Genomic DNA, 26442 nt, shown 5'->3' on the forward strand with positions numbered 1-26442 from the left:
TCTGCAATATAGAGTGAAGAGCTGACTATGTTAGACTCCTCTGTTGCTTCTGTTTGGCTGTTGATACTACTAAGACACCCTCCAGTCATAAGAAAAGAGTGAATGAAAAATAAATTGTGATCTATATCTGGATCTATAAAACCCCAATCTTGTGGTGCATTACATCATTTATTTCTATGACATCAATATAATATTAGTCCCAAATTTAGAGCTGTCTTTTATTTATTCTCTTTTTTTGTTCTTTTTTTAAAAAAAAAAATTGCCTTATGATTGTTAATTTTTTAATGTTATAAATGAATTTATTGCATATTTTAAATGAAGCAAGACTAGCTCTGGTCTGACTCAGCCATAAATCAGGTGGGTTCTGCTACCTGCCCCAGATATAGCTCTTTCAGTTTTCCTCAATCTTTACCTTCAGCAGGTCCTGCTATTCTGGAACTCTCTTAAGCAGAGCTTAATTGAGCTAAATTCGACAATGGTTTTATGACATGCACAAGTGAGGACTAATATAAAACTATTCAAACACATTTTCACTAATGACTTGAACAAGAATTTGAACCTGGGACTCAGGGTTAGAGTTTAGCAGTGGAAGAAAGGACAGATTCTTAGTACAAAAACAAAATGAAAATCAAAACACATACAAAATTACTTTAAGGGGACACGAACAGGTTAAAATCATTTGGAAATGTCTTTACTTTTGTTATTAGTAACATCTTAGATTGTTAAAGTAACATTAAAAAAATTACCTTTACAAAAGATTGATGTGTCTATTAGGGTTTTTTTTGTAATTTCAGGGAATATTTCTATCATTAGATTTTGTAAAACCTAATTTTTATTGAAACTACAGCTGGGATTTACAAAAGAGCTATAGGGATTGAGATGCTTAATTCCTGCTGAATTTCTAACTCCCTCTGAAAATCTCAGGCTACATTTCATGGAATCTCAGTTTACTTTTTCAATTGTGTGTTATTTTGTTTTATTATATCTAAGTTGAATAAAACAAAAGACTTTTGTTATCTTAAAAATAGTTTTAAAGCACATTAAAAATCTTATTTTCCTCCTTGAGATTTTGTCTTGGACTGTTTTCAAAATCTACTAATTATTATGACAATTTCTTGGTGCCTTAATGATTTGGTTTCTTTTTCTTCCACTTTTCAAGTGTACATTGACATTAAATAAGTTCAACCATGCTTGTCACTTATCAGGTTTTCCCAAGACCTCACAGATTCAATAATTACTTAAACTAAGCAAAAGGCCAGCATAAGAGAATATAATTTTATGTTTTTCTCCATATTTTTCTTTCAGAAAATTTATTTCCCCCTATGCAAAAACGGCAATTAAAAATACTGACAGAAAGAAAATCTGTAGACAGCCTCTGTTTGGCCCTAATATTCATCTGCAATCGACTGTGATATCAAGAAGGTCAGGACTTCAAGATTGTTCCACACATCAAACAAAATCAGTTCAGAACAGTGATAGAATATCAGACCTAGGCAGCTACAAATCAAACAGTACAAACAATTTCTGCCTTATATCACCATCCAAAAGAAACAGACCTGTCAGTGCTCCAGCAGGTCAGCTAAGGTAATCAAAGCTGTTCTGTGTTGCTTTTAACTGTGACTGTTGATGCCGTTTCTCCTTTCAACAGAAATCATTATGATGATTCAATTGATTCTCCAAAACATACAAATAAAAGACATTGCTAATTTTATTCATTTTAAAGATTTATTGCATTCTTCAAGATTCATTTATTTCTAGTGTTGTGTGTGTGTGTGTGTGCACATGCACTTAAGACATTTATATATATACAGCATAAACTGCATCCATTAGCCCTCTGTGTATATTTTTATAATTTCACATAAAAAGCAGTTTAATGATAAATTGTAGTAATACCTCACTAAGAGGCAGACTCTAAATTCCTTACTCACATGCGTTTGTAGTTTCTCACACAATAACTTCTTGACTTTAATGAGACTACTTGTGTTAAGACGTGCCCACCAGTATGAATAAGGGATTAAAAATCTTATAGAACAAAAAGTCCTTTAACTATTACTTTCATTACAGAGCAAGAAACTTGGAAATTGTCAAATACCTTTACTTTATGGTTATGTGCATAAAAGTACTTATTGTGTAAAGGTTCAATCCAGTGCCCTTTAAAATTGTTTGAAAGATTCTCATTTAGCGGAGTTGAATCAGATGCTTAGGCCTCAAACCTGCTCTTTATGTATTTCTTTATGGTTGGACCTCTGCACCTACACAGAGCTCAGTGCAGGATTGTAGCCTTAGATTACAAATGTTCTTGTTAAAACATGCAGCTTTCCTATAGTTATCCAATAGAAAGTTTTTGTTTTCTAAGAAAAGTCTTACAGTACAATAGCACTATAGATTATTTTTTGTGGAATTACCCTTTTAAAAATAGTATTGAGGGTATTTTTTCTTTATTGGATGTTAGTGCTTTTCATTTTATTCTGCTAATGGCGCTGAATATATTTTGCGTTCTGAAGATCAGAAATATTGACATAAGGCCCCATTCTACAGTTAGAATTGCTGTCAAAGTCTGTGGGAATTTTGCCTGAATGAAGGCTACAGCATTAGCTCTTAATTTTTCAACTAAGAGCAAATCATTAAGTTATATTGAATTATAAAGAAAATGACTTATGCACTGAATACACTAATAAGAATATTGTTAATTTTTCTAATACCAATTTTATTATTTACAACATTTAGTCAAATGCTGATGGTACTGGAGACTCATTTTTAAAGATTGAGGAGATCTTTTTTCTTATAAAAACCATAATAAAAAGGGCTCTGAAGATGCTGTATAACAACTTCACACTTGAGTTATAATGGTGCTCTCTGAATGTGGTGTATTACAAATAAAATATGCTAAATATCAAAAATAAACTAAATATGTTCTAGAAGGATATCATTCTAAATCTATTTTATTTAAAGGAGTTCAATTTCCTTACATAGTGTATTTAAAAACTCAGGTATTCTGATTTAAATATCTATAATGTGAAGAGTCATCAAGGGTTTATATTAGAAATATTAATTTTACATAATTGTATATAAAAAGACCTTAGAAATAGATGATTTCAACAAAATACAAATTAACTTTTTCTCTGATGAAGCTAAATTGGTTTTATTTGCAACAGATGTACACAGTTCTCTTCCTCAAGACTCCAGCTGGCCCAGAAAGAATCTGAAGTGCCCCAAGTTATTAAATGTCAGCCAAGGGTAATCAAAGTAACGGCTTACAAGAATGGCACAAGAAGTATCTTTGCTAAAATTGCTGTACCATCCATTAAACTGGTAAATACTAATACAAAGTTTTCTTACATGTATTAACTTTATTTATAGTTTGTACTTTATACCATCAGGTAAAGAAAGAAGTTGCCTTTTATTTTAAAATGAGCTAATATTAAAATTCTTCCTTTCCAGTATATGTATAATATACATATAAAATACACATAAAATTAGTGAATAATTAAAACATACTACAATATAAACACTGTTCAAGTAAATAGGAGCTACAGAGTGTAAAATGTTGAGTTCATTCATAACAAATTACAATACTGTGTGAGACTAAAAATAATAATAATTTTTGAAAATTCTTTGTAATGTTACGTTATCCACTGTGTTTTCATCATTCTGTTATCAGTTAACTGCCAGCAAAGATTACAAAAAACCTAAGTGCAGTTACTATGGTTGGTAAGTCACTTAAGTATGGATTTCTAATTTTTAGTCCCGATTCTTTCACTAAATTTGGTCATCTTGTGAATATATTTTTCTGTCGTAATCAATATTCCTTACCTCTTGCCTTCATTTAGCTGCTGGAGGAGTGCACTGAAAAACTGAATCTGAACATGGCTGCACGACGAGTGTTCTTGGCAGACGGCACAGAAGCACTAGAACCTAAAGACATACCCCATGATGCCGACATTTATATTTCAACTGGAGAGCCCTTTTTAGATCCATTCAAAAAAATTAAAGGTAAAAAAACAAATAGTATATGGCTTCAGGGGTGCAATTAAAAATGATTTTCATCCTCTCTTTTTGCATGGTTTAACAAAACTAATGTTTACTCATTTAGAGCTCAGTAAGAGGATAATGTGCTTAATGAAAGAAAAATCTACTGACAGCCATGTTTATTGCCCTTCATTAGCATTGGTGCTTAATTTAATATAGATCTGAATAGACATTAGGGAGCCTGCAGGAGGTTAAATGGTGAAAATATAATAAATTAAATCAGAAATTATTGAATTTACTCTTTAGTTTCAGTGACACCTAACAGACACAATTCATTAGGCTTATTACACTAGGAAGAAAATAGTTCAACATTTCAGATTGCATTTATTAATTTAATCATTTGACCTTTATGAAAAATCATTAAAATAATTATTGGGATGTTTATACAACAAGGTGGAATATTTACACTCACATGTACATATCATTCAGATGTGAATGTTTTATTATTTTAAAATTGTTCATTACAAACATTAAAGCTTCCCCACTATATTTCATCCCTTTTTCAGTACAATCATCAAATGATATTTGTACACACACACACACACACACACACACACAGTGGTGTTTCTGACTCATTGACTTTTGAAATTTGGATGTAAATATTGTTTTCATTCATATTTTAAGATGATGGAGTACATTCTGGGATTTGTACAATTAATTTTGATGAAGTTTTACAGAATTAACTTAAATAGTGTTCTGTATCAAAGTCACAATACTCCGACTAAATACCTTTTATTAAATCATCGAAACAGCTGGCAGTTATGATAAGCTACAATGTTAGTTAGAATAAAAATTAGCTAGCTGAATTATTACAAAAAGCCAGATGACTAACTGGGAAATTTTATGTTTGTTAAGGATCAACCTGTGTTACCAGTGTACCATTCCAACAAGAGACAAAAATGAAATGCATTTTTTTTTATTATAAAAATACTTGTGGTGCCTAAAAGTAAAATGCAGTGCATTTAACAATGATCTTGGGATAAATAAATAAATTTTATAAAAGCATTTAAATAATGTGTATGTTTTACATTTCTTTGCTCTAATGAGCATTTTTAGCCTTTTCTTATGTAATTATAATTATGTTTGCTTTCTCTCTTTTTTAAAGCACCAATGGTTTATTTTCCCCAGTAATTTTAAAATTACTTTTGTTACCTTGAAAGTACAGTTTCTAGCACAAATATATTTACTGCTAAGTGAAAAATCTCAGGACAACAGTAGCTTGTAATTTTTACAGAAAGTTGTTGCTTTAGTATAATATTAGTTTCACCTAGAAGTGGTAATTCTCTTATAAAAATAGATACTACAGTGATGAGTATTATAGAAATGTCAATGAATACATAAAAATATTGACCAGTAGTTGCCCATATGACTTAAGTTCTATTAATATGCCTTCTATTTTTATTTTCATGGAGCTATTCATGAGTGATTAAAGTATTACATTTTAGTCCACCAACTGAGCCATATCATATAAATACATTCACATCTTGCTTCCATAAAAACTTCACAAATTATATTTATGATAAGATATGCCTATCTGCTATATCATCAATTATGCACATGATAGGGTGTTACAGATAATATGAAAATCTCCCTGAATATAATTACGATCCATTGACTACCATTTATTTAATTAACAGTCTATGCATACAATAAGAGAGAGACCAATCTGTATTTTTTCTATTACTTGTGTTGCATAGTCACACCAATACACTTTAAGATTTAATAAGAAGGGTTTTACTGTTTCATTAAACAATAATGTTAAATAAATACTATTTTGTCTCATATCATAGGAGATACTGAAATGAAGCTAATATTATTGTAATATTTTTATACAGCCATTGCTATAGTTCGTTATAAAATCTTCAGGGCATTGGTACTTTTATTATAGTTTTCCATTCACATGATTTGTTGTTAAGAGTGGTTTTTCAAATTCATTAAGCAATTCTCTCTCTCTCTCAAGCCAAATTCAAAACAAAAACTTCTATGCTTTGTCTGCATATCTTTGGCAGTGTTTCACTGTGACATGCACTGCTGTTCTTTTAGCACCAAAATGTTGGCACACATTACTGAAAATTTCACACCATCCCTTGCTGGATCAGCAAGCTTAACCTACCAAAATCTGGTGTTGTGCAATGGTTTTTGACTGATAATCAATCTTTTTACTGCTCGACAGTTGTTGCTGGGACACAGACTAGAGCAGGTGGCAGATGTGCCTTGTCTTTTGAGAAAAGAAAGAGTAGGTGAGCTTGGGCACAGAGTAACATATTGTGTGTCCATTAAAAGGGCTGCACTAGGGTAAGTATAACAGGAAAAAGTCACCAATATAAATAGAAACTCCACCAATAGCATCAAATAAGCCTTTTTACAGTCTGCCTTACAAGTTTAATAATATTGCCAAACTAAAATAAATAATTCAAAAGCATTCCCTATACTGGGTCACCAGAATTCAGGTTAAAATTTGCCTTTTAAAATTTTATATATTCCATAGTCATCTTTGTTTATGGTTTTGTTATATATGTAGAATGTATGTCAAAAGTATCTTTTAAAAAAATAGCTGCAGTATGTGGGAGGAAATTAATATGTTCTGTAGGGTGCTCTTCCCCTAGCCGCCAGAAGCTTGACAAAAAGTACCATCTAAAAGGTCGAAAAAAAATTGGCTTGACTGCATAATTTTGTTTATCACAAGACTTGAGTTGCTAACACATAGATAACAAGAACATACATGAGTAGTAAATTCTTTCTGCACAGGAATAGAAGCCCAATGATGTATTCTTAGGCCCTGATCCTGAAAATATTTATACTTTTGAGCAATCTTATTGTAAGCAATGAAACTACTTACAAAACTTAGGCATAAGCATAAGTCTTTCCAGGATGAGGGCTTAAGATTTAATGCTCTGTAACATGTTGTTCTCTTGTTGTAATTTACATATACTGAAAAGCACTGACCTTATTTAATTAGGAGTTTAACTAGAATTCTAAAGCGGATGTGTAACTGAGCACCTATCTGCCCAGGGCCGGCTCCAGGCACCAGCTGAGCAAGCTTGTGCTTGCGGTGGCAGATTGTTGGAGGCGGCATTCTGCCCAATCCTAGGGCGGCACGGCCACTTTTTAAAAATTTGTGTATTTATTTATTTATTTTGTTCTTGTTCCGCTCCGGCCGCGGTGGCGGCGCAGAGAACCAGAGCACCCTGCAGGGCAGTCCTCTTCCTTCCCTCCCCGCCGACCGGAGCGGAGCCCTCGCGGCAGGCGGCAGGAGGCAGGAGGCGGCGCAGCAGGAGGGGCCGCATGGCAGCGCCCCTGCGGTAGCCCTGGCCGCCCCTTCTCTCTCTCTCCTGCCCGTTCCCTCCCTCTCCCCCCGCCCCCAGCCGGTCCCCCTGTACCCGCGCTCCGGCTGCGCCGCAGGTTTTTTCTTTTTTTTTTTCTTTTTGCTTGGGGCAGCCAAAAAGTCTCTGCAAATGAATGACAGCTCCTTCCAGATGTCCACAATGTGCTGCTTTAGCTACTGCTTTCTTTAATTGACTCCAGATTCTTTCTATCGATTTAAATCAAGTGACTGTGATGCGCAAGGCACAGTCACTTGATTATCTTTTCTTCAGAAAAGTTTGTGTATGTTTTGGTGTATATTATAGGTCATTGTAATATTGCAGAATATATTCTCTTCCAAGAGTCCTCTCCTATTCAATTATTGTTGTTGTTTGGCTGTGTTGGCTATCTCCCTTGCTTGGGGCTCATAGTTACCCATGGTGGAGGTACAGGGATTTTATCTAGGTGATCAGTTTCAACCTTAGGGCAAGTCTACACTAGAAGTGCTACATCGGTGCGACGGGAGAGCTCTCTCCTGTTGGCATAATTAATCCACCTCTGCAAGGGGTGGAAGCTATGTCGATGGGACAGCATCTCCTGCTGACATAGCACCAGCGTGGACACCACTTAGGTTGCTGTAAGTTGCATCGCTCAGGGAGATGTCTTTTCACGTAAGTGACATAAGTTAGATTGACTTAACAGTAGTGTAGGCCTGCCCTTAGGCTGTAACCCTGCAAGCATGCATGTGCTTAACTTTACTACTCTGAGTATGAAGTTATTCATAGTAATAAAGTTAAGCAAGTGCTTCAGTGTTTGCAGGGTTAGGGCCCAAGTTAGTGCTGCAGGTATAAGAGTAGCTCATCATACACTGCACATATGATATCAGTGAAACACTGCTTGACAACCTTTCCCAAGAAGACACCACCTTCATCATACTTAACAGTAGCAACCAGGCTTTACAAGTGATCTCAGTGCAGTGTTATGTGATTTCTTAGGTCCTATATACATCGTAGAAACAATCCTAATGGGGCAGAACAGGTTCTAACAAACTATAGAACCTACATCAACAGCGCCTTAGCTGGAAGGTCCCTCACAGAGAGTGACTGACTGACATTCTGAGCATGCTCAGAATAGGCTCCTCATTCTACACACTCAAAGAACAAATGAGTTCTTCAGCTCCATGCTAGAAGCTTCATCAAGCATGTGCTGACATATGAACACTCTGTTGCTCTGTGACACATGAGGGATGGGAGTTTGAGAACGGAGTAAGGGGACCCCAGTGGAGAACTTTCTCTGGGCTTTCCAAACCAAATGAGGATGTAAAAAGCAACAGAGGGTCCTGTGGCACCTTTAAGACTAACAGATGTATTGGGAGCATAAGCTTTCGTGGGTAAGAACCTCACTTCTTCAGATGCAAGTAATGGAAATCTCCAGAGGCAGGTATAAATCAGTATGGAGATAACGAGGTTAGTTCAATCAGGGAGGGTGAGGTGCTCTGCTAGCAATTGAGGTGTGAACACCAATGGAGGAGAAACTGCTTCGGTAGTTGGATAGCCATTCACAGTCTTTGTTTAATCCTGATCTGATGGTGTCAAATTTGCAAATGAACTGGAGCTCAGCAGTTTCTCTTTGGAGTCTGGTCCTGAAGTTTTTTTGCTGTAAGATGGCTACCTTTACATCTGCTATTGTGTGGCCAGGGAGGTTGAAGTGTTCTCCTACAGGTTTTTGTATATTGCCATTCCTGATATCTGACTTGTGTCCATTTATCCTCTTGCATAGTGACTGTCCAGTTTGGCCAATGTACATAGCAGAGGGGCATTGCTGGCATATGATGGCATATATAACATTGGTGGACGTGCAGGTGAATGAGCCGGTGATGTTGTAGCTGATCTGGTTAGGTCCTGTGATGGTGTTGCTGGTGTAGATATGTGGGCAGAGTTGGCATCGAGGTTTGTTGCATGGGTTGGTTCCTGAGTTAGAGTTGTTATGGTTGCTGGTGAGAATATGCTTAAGGTTGGCAGGTTGTCTGTGGGCAAGGACTGGCCTGCCTCCCAAGGTCTGTGAAAGTGAGGGATCATTGTCCAGGGTGGGTTGTAGATCACTGATGATGCATTGGAGAGGTTTAAGCTGAGGACTGTAGGTGATGGCCAGTGGAGTTCTGTTGGTTTCTTTTTTGGGCCTGTCTTGTAGCAGGAGGCTTCTGGGTACACGTCTGGCTCTGTTGATATATTTTGAAATTTCTGAGTCTCCAGAGCTCCCCAATCATTTCATTGGGATTGTGGGTGCTCAGCACTTCTGCAAATCAGGCCACTTTTATTTCACTACCTAACTTAAGGCACCAAGGTTTTACAATTTTAGCCTCAGGCCTCAATTCTGCAATTTACAATGCATAAGAGGTCCTCTGTACCAGTGTAGAATCCCACTGAAGTTCAGTGTCGCCTTATAGTGTTACTGGAGGAAAAGATTAAGGGGCTGGAGATGCAGGTAGAGACCCTGGTGGAGTTTAGGCGGGGGTTTGAGCAGCTGATGGAGGATGGGCAAGGCAGGGCTGAAGGGGAAGGCTCTAGGGTGCAGGAGGAGGCAGTAGTAGATGACAGCGAGAGGGGAATGGAAGGAGGAGATCCAGGGAAGTGGAAGCATGTGACTGTGAGAAGTAGGCCAAGGAAAAGGAGGGCCAGTGAGGGGGGAATAGAACTCAGGAATAGGTTTGAGTGTTTGGATAACGAGGTAGAGGGGCAGCAGGTGGTGACTGAAGGTGGGAGGGTGAGGAAGAAGAGAAGAGCTGCTAGTCTGAGAGAGAGGGGGGAGGAGTTGATGGAGACAGCACCAATTATGGGCCACCAGAGGATACAGGAAGGCATAAGGGGGAGCATAAGGGAAGATAGGAGCAGACACAGGTCAGGACTAGAGGGATCGGAGACTAGATTACTAGATCGCACTGTTGCCAGGCGACGGCAGGTGTATGTAATTGGAGACTCTTTACTGAGGAGATTGGACAGGCCTGTGACCAGGGCGGACCCGGAGAACAGAAGGGTGTGTTGTCTACCGGGTGCAAAGATACGCGATGTGGACCTGCGGTTGAAAAGGATCCTAAAAGGAGCAGGTAAGAACCCCTTGATAATCCTTCATGTAGGAACGAATGACACGGCTAGGTTCTCGTTAGAGAGAATCAAGGGAGATTATGCCAGGCTGGGGAAGACTCTCAAGGAGATAGAGGCTCAGGTTATCTTTAGTGGGATTCTGCCTGTTCCGAGGGAAGGGCAGCAAAGGGCTGATAGGATTGTGAGGATAAATAGTTGGCTAAGGGAGTGGTGCTATAAGGAGGGCTTTGGGATGTATGGCCACTGGGAGGCTTTCGGGGACAGACACCTGTTCTCGCGGGATGGGCTTCACCTGAGTAGGGAAGGAAATAGACTTCTGGGAGGGAGGCTGGCTCATCTTATCAAAAGAGCTTTAAACTAGGAAGTTTGGGGAGATGGTTGGGAGATGCACAGTTAATCTCCACGCCAGTTTCCGGTATTGAAAAGCTGAGTGTAATAAGAGGAGACATAGCCGGGGAGATGAGATTGGACATAGGAGGGACAGGGGGGACGAACACAAAGAGGCCCGCAACATACAGTGCTAGTAATGGGAGACAGGCTAAACGACATACATTAGGCTGTTTGTACACCAATGCGAGAAGCCTAGGTAATAAAATGGAGGAATTGGAGCTCTTGGTCCGAGAATTGAAACCGGATATCGTAGGAATAACTGAAACGTGGTGGAATGGCGGTCACGACTGGAACGCAGGTATGGAGGGGTATGCGCTGTTTAGGAAAGACCGGGATAAAGGTAAAGGTGGGGCGGTGGCATTGTATGTCAATAGTGAAATAAGCTGTAAAGAAATAATAGTGGATGGAATAGATAACACAGAGTCCGTCTGGGCGATACTCAAGCTGGGTAAAAGTACTACTAGAGCCTCTCCGGGGATAGTGCTTGGGGTGTGCTATAGACCGCCGGGATCGACCCAGGATATGGATAAGGAATTGTTTAATGTATTAAGGGAGGTAAATACTAATAGAAACTGTGTAATTATGGGGGACTTTAACTTCCCGGATATAGATTGGGGAACAAAAGCTAGTAGCAATAATAGGGCTCAGATGTTCCTAGATGTGCTTGCGGATCAATTCCTTTATCAAGTGGTAGCTGAGCCGACGAGGGGGGAGGCCATTTTAGATTTGATTCTGGTAAGTAGTGAGGACCTTGTTGAGGAAGTGGTAGTGGGGGACAACTTGGGCTCCAGTGATCATGAGCTAATTCGCTTTAAACTAAATGGAAAGAGTACCAGAATTAAGTCAAAGACTAGGGTTTATAATTTTAAAAAGGCCAATTTTAACAAATTAAGGGGACTGGTAAGGGAAGTGGATTGGGCAAACGTATTAACGGACCTAAAGGCAGAAGAAGCCTGGGATTACTTTAAGTTAAAGATGCAAGAGCTGTCAGAGGCCTGTATCCCCAAAAAGGGAAAAAGATTACTAAGCAAGAGACTTAGACCGAGCTGGATGAGCGACCGGCTGAAAGGGGCGATTAGGAAAAAACAGAAAGCGTACAAAGATTGGAAGAGGGGAGGGATCAGTAAGGAAACTTACCTTAGTGAAGTCAGAGAATGTAGAGATAGAGTGAGAAAGGCCAAAGGCCGGGAAGAGTTGGACTTAGCGAGGGGAATTAAAAGTAATAGTAAGAGGTTTTACAGCCATATAAATAGGAAGAAAGCAAAGAAAGAAGAAGTGGGACCGCTGAAGACTATAGCCGGAGAGGAGATTAAAGATAATCTAGGCATTGCGCAATATCTCAATGAATATTTTGCATCGGTGTTTAATGAGGCCAATGAAGGTATTAGGGATACTAGCACCGTTACAGAGGGGCATACGGGATGGGGGATTACCGCATCCGAGGTAGAAACAAAACTAGAACGCCTTAATGGGACTAAGTCGGGTGGACCGGACGATCTTCATCCGAGAATATTGAAGGAATTGGCGCGGGAAATAGCAGGCCCATTAGCGACTATATTTAATGAATCTGTAAACTCGGGGGTAGTCCCGTTAGACTGGAGAATAGCCAATGTGGTTCCTATTTTCAAGAAAGGGAAAAAAAGTGACCCGGGTAACTATAGGCCTGTTAGTTTAACATCAGTAGTGTGCAAGGTGCTGGAGAAGATTCTGAAAGAGAAACTAGTTGAGGACCTTGAAGTTAATGGCAAATGCGATAAATTACAGCATGGTTTTACGAAGGGCAGATCGTGCCAAACGAATCTGATCTCCTTCTTTGAGAAAGTAACGGACTTATTAGATAAGGGAAATGCGGTGGACCTAATATACCTGGATTTCAGTAAAGCGTTTGATACAGTACCCCATGAGGAACTATTGGTTAAAATGAAAAACATGGGGATCGATATGAAAATCCAGAGGTGGATAGGGAATTGGTTAATGGGGAGAATGCAGCGGGTCATATTAAAGGGTGAATTGTCGGGTTGGAGGGAGGTTACTAGTGGAGTGCCTCAAGGTTCGGTTTTGGGACCCATCTTATTTAATCTATTTATAACTGACCTCGGGACCGATTGCAAGAGTGGGCTGATAAAGTTTGCGGATGATACGAAGGTGGGAGGAGTTGCAAACTCGGAGGAGGATAGGGATACTCTGCAGGGAGACTTGAATGAGCTTGTGAATTGGAGTATCAGAAATAGGATGAAATTTAATAGTAAAAAGTGTAAGGTGATGCACTTGGGGACGAATAATAACAATTTTAGTTACAAGATGGGGACGCATTGGTTAGAAGTAACGGAAGAGGAGAAGGACCTAGGGGTCCTTGTGGACCGCAGGATGACTATGAGTCGGCAATGTGACGTGGCGGTGAAAAAAGCCAATGCGGTCTTGGGATGTATTAGGCGAGGTATATCTAGTAGAGATAGGGAGGTCCTGCTTCCGTTGTATAAGGCGCTGGTGAGACCTCATTTGGAGTACTGTGTGCAGTTCTGGTCTCCAATGTTTAAAAAAGATGAACTCAAACTGGAACGGGTGCAGAGAAGGGCGACTAAGATGATCAGAGGAATGGAAAACCTGTCGTATGAAAAGAGATTAGAGGAGCTTGGGTTGTTTAGTCTGACAAAGCGAAGGCTGAGGGGGGATATGATTGCTATCTTTAAATATATCAGAGGGGTTAATACAAGGGAGGGAGAGGAATTATTCCAGTTTAGTACTAATGTGGACACGAGAACGAATGGATACAAACTGGCCGGGGGGAAGTTTAGGCTTGAAATTAGACGAAGGTTTCTGACCATCAGAGGGGTGAAATATTGGAACGGCCTTCCGAGGGAAACGGTGGGGGCGACAGACCTGTCTGGTTTTAAGATTAAGTTGGATAAGTTTATGGAGGGAATGGTTTAATGATAAAACATAGTAGCCAAGGAAAACCAAGCAATGGTACATGAACAGCATAATGGCCAACAAGGGTCAGGCTAGAGACTCTTGCCTATATGCTCGGGGTATTACTGATCGCCATATTTGGGGTCGGGAAGGAATTTTCCTCCAGGGTAGATTGGCTGAGCCTCTGGAGGTTTTTCGCCTTCCTCCGCAGCATGGGGCAGGGATCACTAGCAGGAGGGTCCCAGCCGATTGAAGTCACTAAAACACAGGATTGGGGACTTCAACGGTAGAGTCCAGGGAAGGGTCTTGCGGCCTGCAGCATGCAGGGGGTCAGACCAGATGATCATAATGGTCCCTTCTGACCTTAATGTCTATGAGTCTATGAGTCTATGAGTCTATATGTGGGTGCAGAGGTCAGCCTGCATATTGTAAATTGTAAGATTTGGCCTCTAGTTTCTTAATTGTTTCCAGATAAGGTATTTTTAGCTCATGTATTCATTTGTGTGCAAGATTTAGCCTTTGAAGAGTTCGTAAACGCTGCTGGAATAGTAGGGAATGATGACTGATCTTTGCATAATCACACTGTATTTGGGATGTCTAAAATCCAGTCAGTTAGATATGGAGGCCCTATCAAGCAAAGCAGTTAAGCATATACTTTAAATACAAAAATAGTTTCATGGGCTTCTCATTACTCATATACTTAAAATTAAGCACGTGTGTGTAATTGCTCAGCTGGGTCAGGACCTTGAATAGGCTGCCTGATATTGTTTGATTAAATTTGAAAGGCCAGTCCATTGTTATCATACCAAAATTCATATTTAATTTTTCTTTTTCCCCTCTCCTCAAATAAATCTGCAAATATGTCTCCAGAGACTGAAAATATCTTGTGAGGAGCATTAGGGATGGATATTAGGAATAGGAATCTCAGGAAGTCTTTCATTTTAATTATTCTAACTCGATCGCCTAAAGTCAGAGATAAAAATCACCATTTTCTAATATTTTTTAATTCAGGCAAATAATTTGAGACAATTTTTGTCATTTAATGAGTTTGTGCTGACTATGTATCAATAATTTTGAGGGACTGCGAAGATGAAATTGTGTTCCCCCATCACAGTAGTTCAGGGGTAGGCAACCTATGGCACGCGTCCTGAAGGCGGCACACGAGCTGATTTTCAGTGGCACTCACACTGCCCGGGTCCTGGCCACCAGTCCGGTGGGCTCTGCATTTTAATTTAATTTTAAATGAAGCTTATTAAACATTTTGAAACCTTATTTACTTTACATATAACAATAGTTTAGTTATATATTATAGACTTATAGAAAGAGCTCTTCCTAAAAGGTTAAAATGTATTACTGGCACGTGAAACCTTAAATTAGATTGAATAAATGAAGACTCAGCACACCACTTCTGAAAGGTTGCCGACCCCTGCAGTAGTTCATACATACTTACATAGAACTTATTCATAGACCTAAAATCACTTTCTAAAAGAGGTTAAGTATTATTATCTTCATTTTACAGAAAGGAAAACTAATACCTAGATATGCAGATTAACTTGTCCCAGGTCACACAACAGGGAATAGAACTCAGTCTCCTGACTCACAGTCCAGTGCCTTATCCACTGGTCTGAAATGTATAGATGAGTATCTTTAAAATGGCTGGCAGGCACACTTCTGTCAATTCTTGGCACAACAAAACTCTAAATATTAATTATTTTTTGAAAAAAGCAGGTAAGCAGAAATGTTAATTTTTAAGTCAACGTTTAACTTTTCTATGTCTCAAATTAAAATGAAAATTACTTTAAAGAGCTTTTGATAAAAGTTGATAGATCTCTCTGGAAATGGGATTACAGTATTGTTGTAACTGTGTTGATCCCAGGATACTAGAGAGACAAGGTGGGTGAGGGTAAAATGGAAATGGGAAACATTTTAAATATACGAATCCAGAATATTTGACTACTGGTTACTAATATATTACATTTATTTTGGCAACAGGCTAGGGAACCCTTATTATTTTTCTTTGTCCATACAGCAATTGTTTTTTAATAAGCTGTTCAGCTTGTTATGTACTTTATTTCTAATAATCTGAAACTGAATTCCGTCTACTGCATGTGAGCGTTAGATGTTAAAATGATTAGTACACTATCATTCTCATTTCTACTACTCTATCTAACCCACTGTGCTATATTGCATTTAGAGCTATAATTTGCTGTGATACTTGAGTCATCAGGTCTGTATACTATAAATGAAACTGAGCATTATGAATTAGATTTTCCATCTTTTATGTATTACATTGTAAAGAAGCAGTTACAGAAAAATCTAATCTCTGAAAAGAGTTCTTGATACTGCGCTTCAAATCTGTATTTAAATGTGGAGAGAGAAATTTTCTTTTAAATACCATGTGATCTACAAAACAAAATAATTTGCTGTGACAGGAACTGATTGACAAGCATATGTGTGAGCACATTTAAAATAGGCCATCTTTTCTGGTAAGAGTAAATGTCAGTGAAAATGATGGATTCTCACTATTTAATTATTGACTGATTTGGATATGTTTCAATTCCAAGCTGCATTCCAAATAACAGTATAACACTTTTTCTCATAAGCACATTGAAATGTAAATGCTCTGTCATATTTTATTTTTCAAAAAATGCATCAGCTTAATGAACTTGGAGTTACACATTTTATTACAGATTTTAATGTAATTAATAGTTGATTTTAAATACACATATATTACTTTTGCATATGTATCTATATAGCACTTTCCCTTCAGCTCACTTGACTCCTGATATCAGGATGAAGTTCTCTGAAAGTACAGCATGGAGATATTGTAGGTTACAAATGTTCAGTCCTGAATTGTCTTATTTCACAGTAGAATTGGACACATTATTTATCACTTTACTGAGGAATTAGGCTGTTCATATCCTGTAGTTCTGTTTGCCAGAAAACCTCGTTGGTGTTGCCACTGAGAGAGGTGCCATTAAAAATCAGCTCTAATTTTATTTTAAAGGCTCATGGCAGAAACTTTATTGTATTCTTTAGTGTCATAAAATTTCAATTCAGATTAACCCCTTAGTTTTCTGCAGCCCTCAGTTCTCGTGGTCTCTTCCTTGACAGCACCCCCAGTGCCTGGATATGTGGCACCCTGGACTAAACTTCAGTCCCTCACTTAGTCATAATCTCATATAGACAGTTGGATTCTCTCATGAGGGTGACTTATGCCTGAATATGGAAGTAAGGTCCTGCCCTTCATGTGTTATGCTTTTTCTGACTTTAGATTCCTCCTTTCCCAAGCCCTACCCCTAATTTTGGAACCATAGGTCAAAACATACCTATTATTCCTGCAACAACTCCTATTTCAAGTGATGGCAGACAAGTCCTTCCAGGTTTGTGGACTCCCATTGATGTCACTATAATCACACAGAATACATGTCTTTAGTTTTTAACTATTCTTCCCTTCCAGGAGATGGCTTCTTTCTCCCATCCCACAAACCTTTTTAGAGGAAGGTAAAAAAGGCACAGTGGCATGGCCAATCTGTCATGAGTTAGTTTGGTCTTTTTCAGGTCTGGAAAGAAATTTTCCTCCATGGCAGATTGACTGAACCACCATGTATTTTAACTTCCTCTGAGCATCTGGCAAGGTTCATGGATGGGAGAAAGCAAATGAACTAGAAATTTTAAATAAGGCCTAATAATATAGATAGATAGATAGATAGATAGATAGATAGATAGATAGATAGATAGATAGATAGATAGATAGACACCTTATTTAAAATTATATATAGATTTCTACATTCCAGGTGGAAGAAGTTACTAAGGAAAAGACCTATTTTTTCAGTAACATAATATTTTAATTGGAAAAACATCTACTTAGTACAGCAGTAATTACATAAATGGAATTGTATATTATCAACAAGATTAAAACTAAATAGTCTTTCTAATATGCTGCTAATCAGAGATGATGTATAAGCCCTTTGTGTGTATAGCCACCATTCTTTAGTTTATGGATTCTGACTTTATGGAATGATAATGCTTACTGTATTGCATATTTATGTAATGCCCTAAGGGTAAGTATTATTACTGTGTCTCCAGAACAGCTGTGTTTCATACTATAGAACTACAAGTAATCTTTAATAGGTCTGTCTGTATCAAACTATGAGTGAGAGGACACCATATCACATAAATAGAAGTACAATCCTGGTATGATATAAATATATTATAAATAGTGAAAATATTAACTAAATTAATTAACAAGATAAAGTTCATTTTAATCAAATAAACTATTTTTTTTCTTTCTCCTCTGTGTAGTGTTAAAATAAAACAATCTACAAACTTTAATGGTACTGTGCAGGTTCAGGAGTCTACCCACATGAGTACAATTGCAGGATAGAAGCCTTAGATTGTAAACTGTGTAGGGCAGGGACCATGTATTTTTATGTGTTTGTAAGGCACCTAGCACCAGGAGATTCCTGATCCTGACTGAAGCCTCTGGATACTACTGTAATATAACTATTAATAATAATACCATCCTGTATGTTGAAAGATAACATGTGCCAAACGATATGCTAAATTATGCCTTCATTGATCTGGCCATGGAAGTAGTGAAACAAGTAGTATGTGCTAAATGTGGAGGGTGCAACTTTATTTAAATTAACCATTAATTTAACTGGGGGTTACAGCTCCCCAACTACTACTCCTCAGGACCATACCAATATGGATTTCAAGATGACCTGATATGTATCAGAAACCAGAAGATGTCGGAGGGCCTTATCCACACCCTTCCCCTTACCGTCACCTGAGGAATTTTGTCTGGATAGCCAGAGTCCCTGTCTCTTTCCTTTCATGATATAAACAAGGTGGTCTTCAAGCTGTGCAAAACACTAAGGCTTGCATCCCCGGTATACCATGCCATTGCCCAGAACCAATACCTGAATAGTTCACAACAAAGGTCTCAAATTGACCATTGTTAACCTGCAATCTGCACTAAAATTCCTCCATAAATTGTGACAATTAAATCACTGACACACCAGAACACCAACATACTTCCATAATGTGTATAATACTCCCATCACCAGCACAAGGGAGGCTTGCTCCATGCCTGAAGGAGCAGCTACTGAATGAGGCATTCTTCACTCCCAATCCTTCCTCTAGCCCATATATATCTATAGATATAGATATCGCATAGGACTGTCCATTATACCTGAGTTCTTGCAAGAGCTCATCCCTCCTAGTGGGCATTTACACCAATTCAGCCCTTTGGCGCATTTTGTGGTTAGAATTTATGCTCGGTAACATTACAAAGCGATAAGTTATATCTGCTGAACTTTATTTGTATCAGTTCTCTAATTTCTGGTATCCATTGTTCTCTATCCTGATGCTATTTTCAGTGTTTTTGAACTGTCCCTATATAGCTATAATAATTTATAATGTATGCAACATTTTTTAAAATAGTGATTTCCTGTTTTAATTTACAAACTAGAGTGATGTTAGCACTTAATTTTTATTTCACTAAGGAAATACTAGATGTGATCTTTTCCCAGTAAAAGTAAAATAATTAAAACATTTCTTGTTTTACTTTTTTTTTTGGAAAAAAGTCATAACTTTTGTAAAGTAGGTTCGAGCCTCCAAGTTCATATTAGGTGAAATATTGTGACCACTGATGAGTCTCTGATCTATTTTGTGGTGTGCTTCCAAGAGAAGTATATACAAATATTTTTACAACTTAAGACTCTTCACTTTAAACAGGTACAAATGTCAGGACTTATTTACATGAAGAGTTCATAGACAAGTTCAAGAGAGGAGGTGACAATATTTTGATTGGCATAAAAGATTGGATGTTTGTAATTTTAATCAAATTTGAAATTAAGACATACCTCAAATAATATGTCAGACTAGTGTTATGGAGCTTAAAATCTAATGACAACCACTGTCATTATTAGTTAAATATAGCCATTGTGCCTATGGCAATAAATTATGACACTTCAGAACATGCAGAAACAAAGAACACAAGTATTTAAAGAAAAGGGAGTGACTGTAAACTTAGCTGAACACAGGAATGTGACCTGGGCATAATGAATTTACTAAGCACATAGGCAATTGTATTTTGGACAGATGACATTATTGAATACAACATTATGTTTTCTTACTGCCAGTGCATTCAGATTTTAGAAAATTCAGTTCTCAAGCTGCAAAGACTTGATTTGCTGTTTCATATTTAATATCAGAAGCCATAACTACTTTGCAGAGTCATAATAACAAATATATTTTCAATGTATTTCTCAGCTACAATATTGTAGCTTTGAAAAAAATTCTAATAATTTTCATAAATGTAAATGAGTATAGTAAAAAAAATCCTCTTTTTAGTAGTTTTTAAAAAGTTATTTTTCAGACTAGAATTTTTTTAGAATTATTGTAGGTGTAAGCTGCTTACTTAATTCCACAAAAGTAAGTGAAATAAGAAAACGAAGAGAGAGAAACAGTAGAGGAGGCACAAAAGAGTACACTATATCAATACAGTTGGAGCAATATTATCAAGTCATTTCACACTTCAGATCTATTCATAATTTTTATAATAGTGTAGGGACTATTCCTCAGTACCAGGATTTAGCTTCTATGGTGGAAAGAAAGTCATCACAATTTAAAACTTGCCCTTCCTGTGATGTAGCTATTCTGCTTAATGATGGTGTAGTAGGTCCTAGCCGGGGCTCGACCCTTCTGGACAGGAGGGGAGCCACACCGACTCACTGCTGTGGGAACAAGTAGTCAGTTAGTCCCGGAACTCCGGCTCTTTAGTGCAGAGTCGGAGCAGCCACAGTTAAAGCTCAGGCCCTTGACTGCAGGGGCTGAGCGAGCAAAGAGTTCAAAGCCCAGGCCCTGGATCAGGGCGGGGCGAACACGGTTGGCTCAGGCCCGGGTTTGCAGGGGCTGAGCGAGGAAACAGTTCAAAGCCCCGGCCCTGGATCAGGGCGGGGCCAACACAGTTAAGCTCAGGCCCTTGTTGGCAGGGGCTGAGCGAGTAAACAGTTCAGAGCCCAGGCCCTGGATCAGGGCGGGCCAACACAGGTAAGCTCAGGCCCTTGTTTGCAGGGGCTGAGCGAGCAAATAGTTCAGAGGCCAGGCCCTGGATCAGGGCGGGCCAACACAGGTAAGCTCAGGCCCTTGTTTGCAGGGGCTGAGCGAGCAAATAGTTCAGAGGCCAGGCCCTGGATCAGGGCGGGCCAACACAGGTAAGCTCAGGCCCTTGTTTGCAGGGGCTGAGCGAGCAAATAGTTCAGAGCCCACGCAAGGCACGCCTAGGCTTGCTGTAGCCGAGTGTCGGGTGAGGGGGATGCCTGCCACCCGTGAGTGGGGGTGGCAGGGGGGAACGCAGGCCCACCCACTCCACTGCGTTCCAGCCCGGGGCCCTAACAGCGGTTGCTGCCGCTGCTGGTCAGTGGGGTATCCAGACCGCAACACACTGACATAGGCTCACATTCAGTTGCAGCCGGACCGGGGTCGGCTATCCCCGGGCCACTTCCGTGATCCCCCTCAGATCCTACCTCGCTCGTCGCGCCGGGCTCAGGCCAGTCCACCTGCATGGGCTCCTCTGGGCCGGGGCTCGGTGGCAGGTCCGGTAGCTCTGCCGGGAAGTCAGGCCAACGGTCCCCAGGCGGCTCCTCTGGGTAGCAGCAGGGGCGGAGGGGTTCGGGTCCAGTCTCACCCTCAGGGTTAGTGGGGTCCGGTTCCCAGGGGTTCTCCCAGTGGCGGGCGTGAGCGGGCTCCGGCGGCTCCTCTTCGTAGCGGGCCCGGGGTAGCTCAGGCCAGCCAGGGTCCAAGCCCCGGTCTTCAACGGTCTCCTGGGCAGGGGCTCCCGGCCGCACGTCTGCTCCCTGCGGTGGCTGGGCTCCAACTGAGCTCTGGCGGCCGGCCTTTATACTTCCTGTCCCGCCCCTTGACTTCCGGGGGGCGGGGACAGGCGGTGGTGGTCCCACCCACTCTGGTGCCGGCACGTGGGCTCCCTCTTCTGGACAGGAGGGGAGCCACACCGACTCACTACAGATGGGCACTCAAGGTGCCTTTTTTGCCTTGGAGAAGGGGCAAATCCCTGCTAGAGGCTCAATTTGTTGCTCCTTCTCCAAGATGACAAAGAAATGAGAGAGGCCCATCTTAATTTTTTTATCTTGGAGAGCTGCAGCTCAACACCAAGCTCCTGGGCTTGCTCTTTGAAGACACCAAACTTCATCCACTCAATGTGCAGTTGATACCTTTTCTTCTGTATCTTCTGCTACAGTTTTCAAAGGTTGATCTATAGAGTGGAGGGTAGGAAGTAGGCCAGGGAGTGCAGCTGCAAGGTGTTGTTTGGTGCCTGGTCTTTGGTAACCCTCACAGGGCCTTGGGCTGCAGCCCGGTGGAGTGGGAGGACCCAAACTCCCCTACCAACATTACTCTGCACTGAGGAACTGACCGTCTAACCATTAGGTGGTGCTCCCATCAAGTGCCAACCATCCCAACTTAGAGAACATGGTAATATTCCTACAATATTCTACTGTAAGACCTTGAGAAGAAAAAAGAAAAAAAAAAGAGAAAAAATTGACCTTGACAAATTGTTGAAGTGGCTGAAGGACAGCCAATAAAAACAGGTGGCCCAACAACTGCAGCTGCAGAAGCAGATATTCAACAAATGGCTGCCTAACAACTGCAGCAGCAACAACAGCTCATCTGGGAGTTGGCAGCGCAACAGCAGGAACAGCAATAACACCTGGTTCAGTATGTGGCAGCCATTTACAACCCCAAGGAACATGCACAAACATGGTGCCCCAATCCCCCAATGATTACAAACCTCCCAGTAAGACTCATGAAAGTAGGGCCGAGGGATGAACCCAAAGCTTTCCAGATCGCCACAGCAGCTTGATTGCCAGCTGAACACTGGGCTGTTTTGCTAGCACCATATCTTACCAAACGTGCTTAAGCTGCATACTGGAACCTTGACACCACAGAAGCCCAGGACTATGCTAAACTCAAGGCAGCCATCTTAGAAACCTTTAGTATCATGTTGGTAACCCACTGATAGCATTTCCACTGGGAAGTATTTCCACAGGGAGCCCAACCATGAGCAATGGCCAGAGTCTTAAGAACACTACTGGCTGTGTCTCCAGCCCAACAAACAGACAGGAAACAGGTGGCCAAAGAAGTGTTGCTGGAACAGTTTATGCAGGGGCTCCCAGCTGGAGGGCAAGAGTGGGTATTGCGACATCAGTCTCAGATGTTGGCTGCGGCAACCAGGCCAGCAGAAAATTACTTAGTGACTGCAACCCCAAAAATGAGAACACCCAAGATCGAAGATACTCATCCCAGGGGATCATTAAGGGAGATGACCACCGGGCCACTGAATGCCAGGTTCAGCCTCCCGGATGGCCCACAGCTATGACAAAGCTCTGGAAGTCTGGTTCTAAGGGGAGGAAAGGGTTGGAGGAGAGACTGGTCCCAAAGACCCACCATGAGCACCACACCTCCCCCAGAACAGTCAAGGGATGGAAAAAACCTCTCAATTTGGACTTGCTTTTCATACAAGCAACAAGGTCATTTGTGCTATGACTGCCCCTTCATGGATTTCTCGTACGGGCAGGCATGGGTGGTTGACACCAGGGCTAGAAAAAGAGGCCTGGCCAAGATATTAGTCCTTCTGTGGATCAATGGGGTAGAATTGCCAGCCCTAATAGACTCAGGTGCAGCCAAAAGCTGATCTGAGAACAATTAGCAGGACTTGGCGATAACCCAAGGGAAACCATCTGCGTCCAGTGCATGCGTAGTGATGTACATCCTTATCCCACGAGGGAGGTACAGTTCACTATAGGAAGCCACACAGAAAAAGTACGAACAGGTGTGGCCCCCCGTGGGCCTACCTGGTGATTTTGAGTTGGGATTGGGAATTTTTTTGAAAGATCATAAAATCGTGGAGTGGAAGGAATGGCCTTCAAGGAGGAGCTCTTGAACTACAAAAATACAGAACGCTAGCAGAGGTCAGAGAGACAGAGGATCCTGAAGAAGAGACCTCCCAACAGGAACTGTGGCTCCTCTCATAACAGGGGAAACAGAACACCTTACCTTCTCCTGATTTGGACATACTAATGGCAGATGTAGATTTTATAAGCAAACAAAGAGATGACCTGACACTGAGCAGGGCATATGAGTATAAATGGAGAGTGGTAGACCTGCAATTGATGAGGCAATGGCCTCGGTTTGAACTAGGGAAGAGAAGCTATACTGGGTGGCAAAAAGATTCCCAAACCGGGAAAGCACAAGTACAACTTTTAGTCCCAAACAAATTCTGCCAGAGAGTCTTACAGCTAACACATGTGGTATCTTCTGGAGGACACTTAGGGCGAGAGAAGACCCTCAAAAGGCTAATCCTCAAATTTTACTGTCTGGGGGTACACAGCAGGTCAAGGACTACTGCACATCATGACCCAAATGCCAGTGGACTGGACCCAAAAGGACCCCAAAGGCTCTGTTAGTCCCCCCCCCCCCCCCCCGATGGTCAGAATACCCTTCCAGGGTTGGACCTGGTTGGACCCTTGGAAAAGTGTGCAGCCGGGTACCAGACATCCTGGTGATAATGGATTACACCATGTGATACCCAGAAACCATCCCCCTTCAATCAACCACTGTGCTAACATTGCCACTGAACTGATGAAAATCTTTACATGGGTACGGATACCAAAAGAGATACTGTCTGACCAGCTAGCCAACTTTACATAAAAATTAAGGGGGGAATTGTGTGACTTCTTAATAATCAAGGGCTTAAAGATGTCCATCTGTCACCCTCAGACTGACAGGCTTGTGGACTGCTTCAATAAAACATTGAAAGACACATAGATGCTGACTTTCAAAAGTGCCGGGGAGTGCTGGACCCCTGGCTCTGCCCCAGGCCCCGCCCCCACTCCACCCCTTCCTCAAGGCCCCACCCCGCCTCTTCCCGCCCAGTTCTGCCCCTCCCCTGAGCACGACACATCCTCGCTCCTCCCCCCTCCCTCCCAGCCTCCTGTACTCTGTGAAACAGCTGTTCGCAGTGGGCGGGAGGCGTGGTGAGGGAGGAGGAGGTGCGGATTCATGGGGCCTGCCGGCGGGCAGGAAGTGCTGGGGGAGAGAGAGGTTCTGATGGGTGGCTGCCAGTGGGTGCTCAGCACCCACCATTTTTTCCCTGGGGGTGCTCCTGTCCCGGAGCATCCATGGAGTCGGCGCCTATGGAAAGACATACTCCGAAAATTTGTGGCCTCAGTCCCCTGACCTTGGGGGAAAAAGGAGTTTATCTGGTAGGCTCAGATCACCTGACAGTGTGTTGATACCTTTTCTTCTGTACCTTTTGCTACAGACTACACAGCTTGGGCTACAGAGTGTGGGGTAGGAAGAGAATTTGATTCCAGCTATGATCTCCTCTTCATCACTAGATAAGGCAGTAGTTACCTCCACTTCCACTCAGCCAGACAATTTAAAAACATTTCAGAAACTTTTGTGTAGCTTGGCAGACACTTCAGAAAGCTCTGTGGAGGTAGTACAGGAAAAATCACACAAGCTACTGGACATTTTTCTTACATGCATGGAAGGCTTTACATGCCAATTAACAAGGTCTATTGGAACTGGCAAAATATTTATGGCATACTCTAGCATCTGTGGCACTTACCCGTAAAAAAGGCAGAAAGGTATTATCACGTCCCTTCAAGTGTGTTTGAATATTTTTACACCCAACTAGTTCTTGGTTCTCTAATAGCAATGGGAGTACATGAAATGTCGAGATAGTGGAAACCCCCTAAAATGACTCCAAGAGACAAGGATCCAAAAAATATTAGGTTTATTTGGAAGGAAGAATTACTCATCATCACATTTGGAGAGGCATATTGCAAATTACCAGGTGTTCCTGTCAAAATATAATTACCTTCATTGGAACAAGGTATCATAGTTTATTGTGAAACTCCCTCAAGAACATAAGGAGGAACTAACGTCCGTTGAACCTGAGGGACATTTGGTAGCTGATACTTTGCTATAGGCTGTGTTAAAGGTGCCTCCAATATTGCAGCATGCTCAGTGGGCACCTTCATCACTATACATAGGGGCTTCTTGACTAAAATCTTCAGAAATGCTGAAGGAGACAACAATTGAGGACCTTCCATTTGAAGGTTGTGACATGTTTTAGTGAAGGAACCGATGAAGCTCTGCACTCTCTGAAAGATTTGAGAGCTGGTCTCCATTCCTTGGGAGTCTACCTGCTTGACCCTAGGAGAAAATAGGCCTAGAAGAAAACTCACTTGAGACAAAAGACTTTCATGTATTGTTATAACCCACAAAGATTATTAGAGCTGCTAAGAAAGAAGCAGAAATTCCAATGCAGAAGGCCATCTGCCTCTTCCTTCAGTACAGCATACCCTGCGTCCCTCACCTGGCAGCAAGTTTGATGCCATTGTTGAGAGCCAAATAATCTTTGGAAGACCTATACCCTCCCCTCCAGCCCCATTGGCATTTTTGAGATGCCTGGAATCAAATGACCTCAAGCTGCTAGGTTTTAGCGATTATTAACGTGGGGTATTCCATTCAATTTCAGTCCTTTCCTATTGCCTTTCCCTTCCCTTCTCCAGATATCCTTCATACCAGATACAGTTAAAGCAAGAAGTGGATTCCCTTCTAAATCTGTGAGCAGTGGAAGGAGTGCCCCTGAAGTTCAGAGGAAGGGGTTTTTACT

General features: G+C 40.9%; 1 protein-coding gene across 1 annotated transcript in view; it reads left to right on the forward strand.

Moving 5' to 3' along the window:
* Positions 1 to 26442, forward strand: part of DCDC1 (doublecortin domain containing 1) — a 413925-nt gene that overhangs the window by 37297 nt on the left and 350186 nt on the right. The window contains exons 3-5 of the mRNA XM_054028326.1: positions 1306 to 1584; positions 3156 to 3312; positions 3831 to 3993. Of these exons, the coding sequence (XP_053884301.1) occupies positions 1306 to 1584; positions 3156 to 3312; positions 3831 to 3993 (599 nt within the window). The remainder of the gene's footprint in view (positions 1 to 1305; positions 1585 to 3155; positions 3313 to 3830; positions 3994 to 26442) is intronic.

The sequence above is a fragment of the Malaclemys terrapin genome, chromosome 4 (assembly GCF_027887155.1).
Source record: "Malaclemys terrapin pileata isolate rMalTer1 chromosome 4, rMalTer1.hap1, whole genome shotgun sequence".
Taxonomy (NCBI): Eukaryota; Metazoa; Chordata; order Testudines; family Emydidae; genus Malaclemys; species Malaclemys terrapin.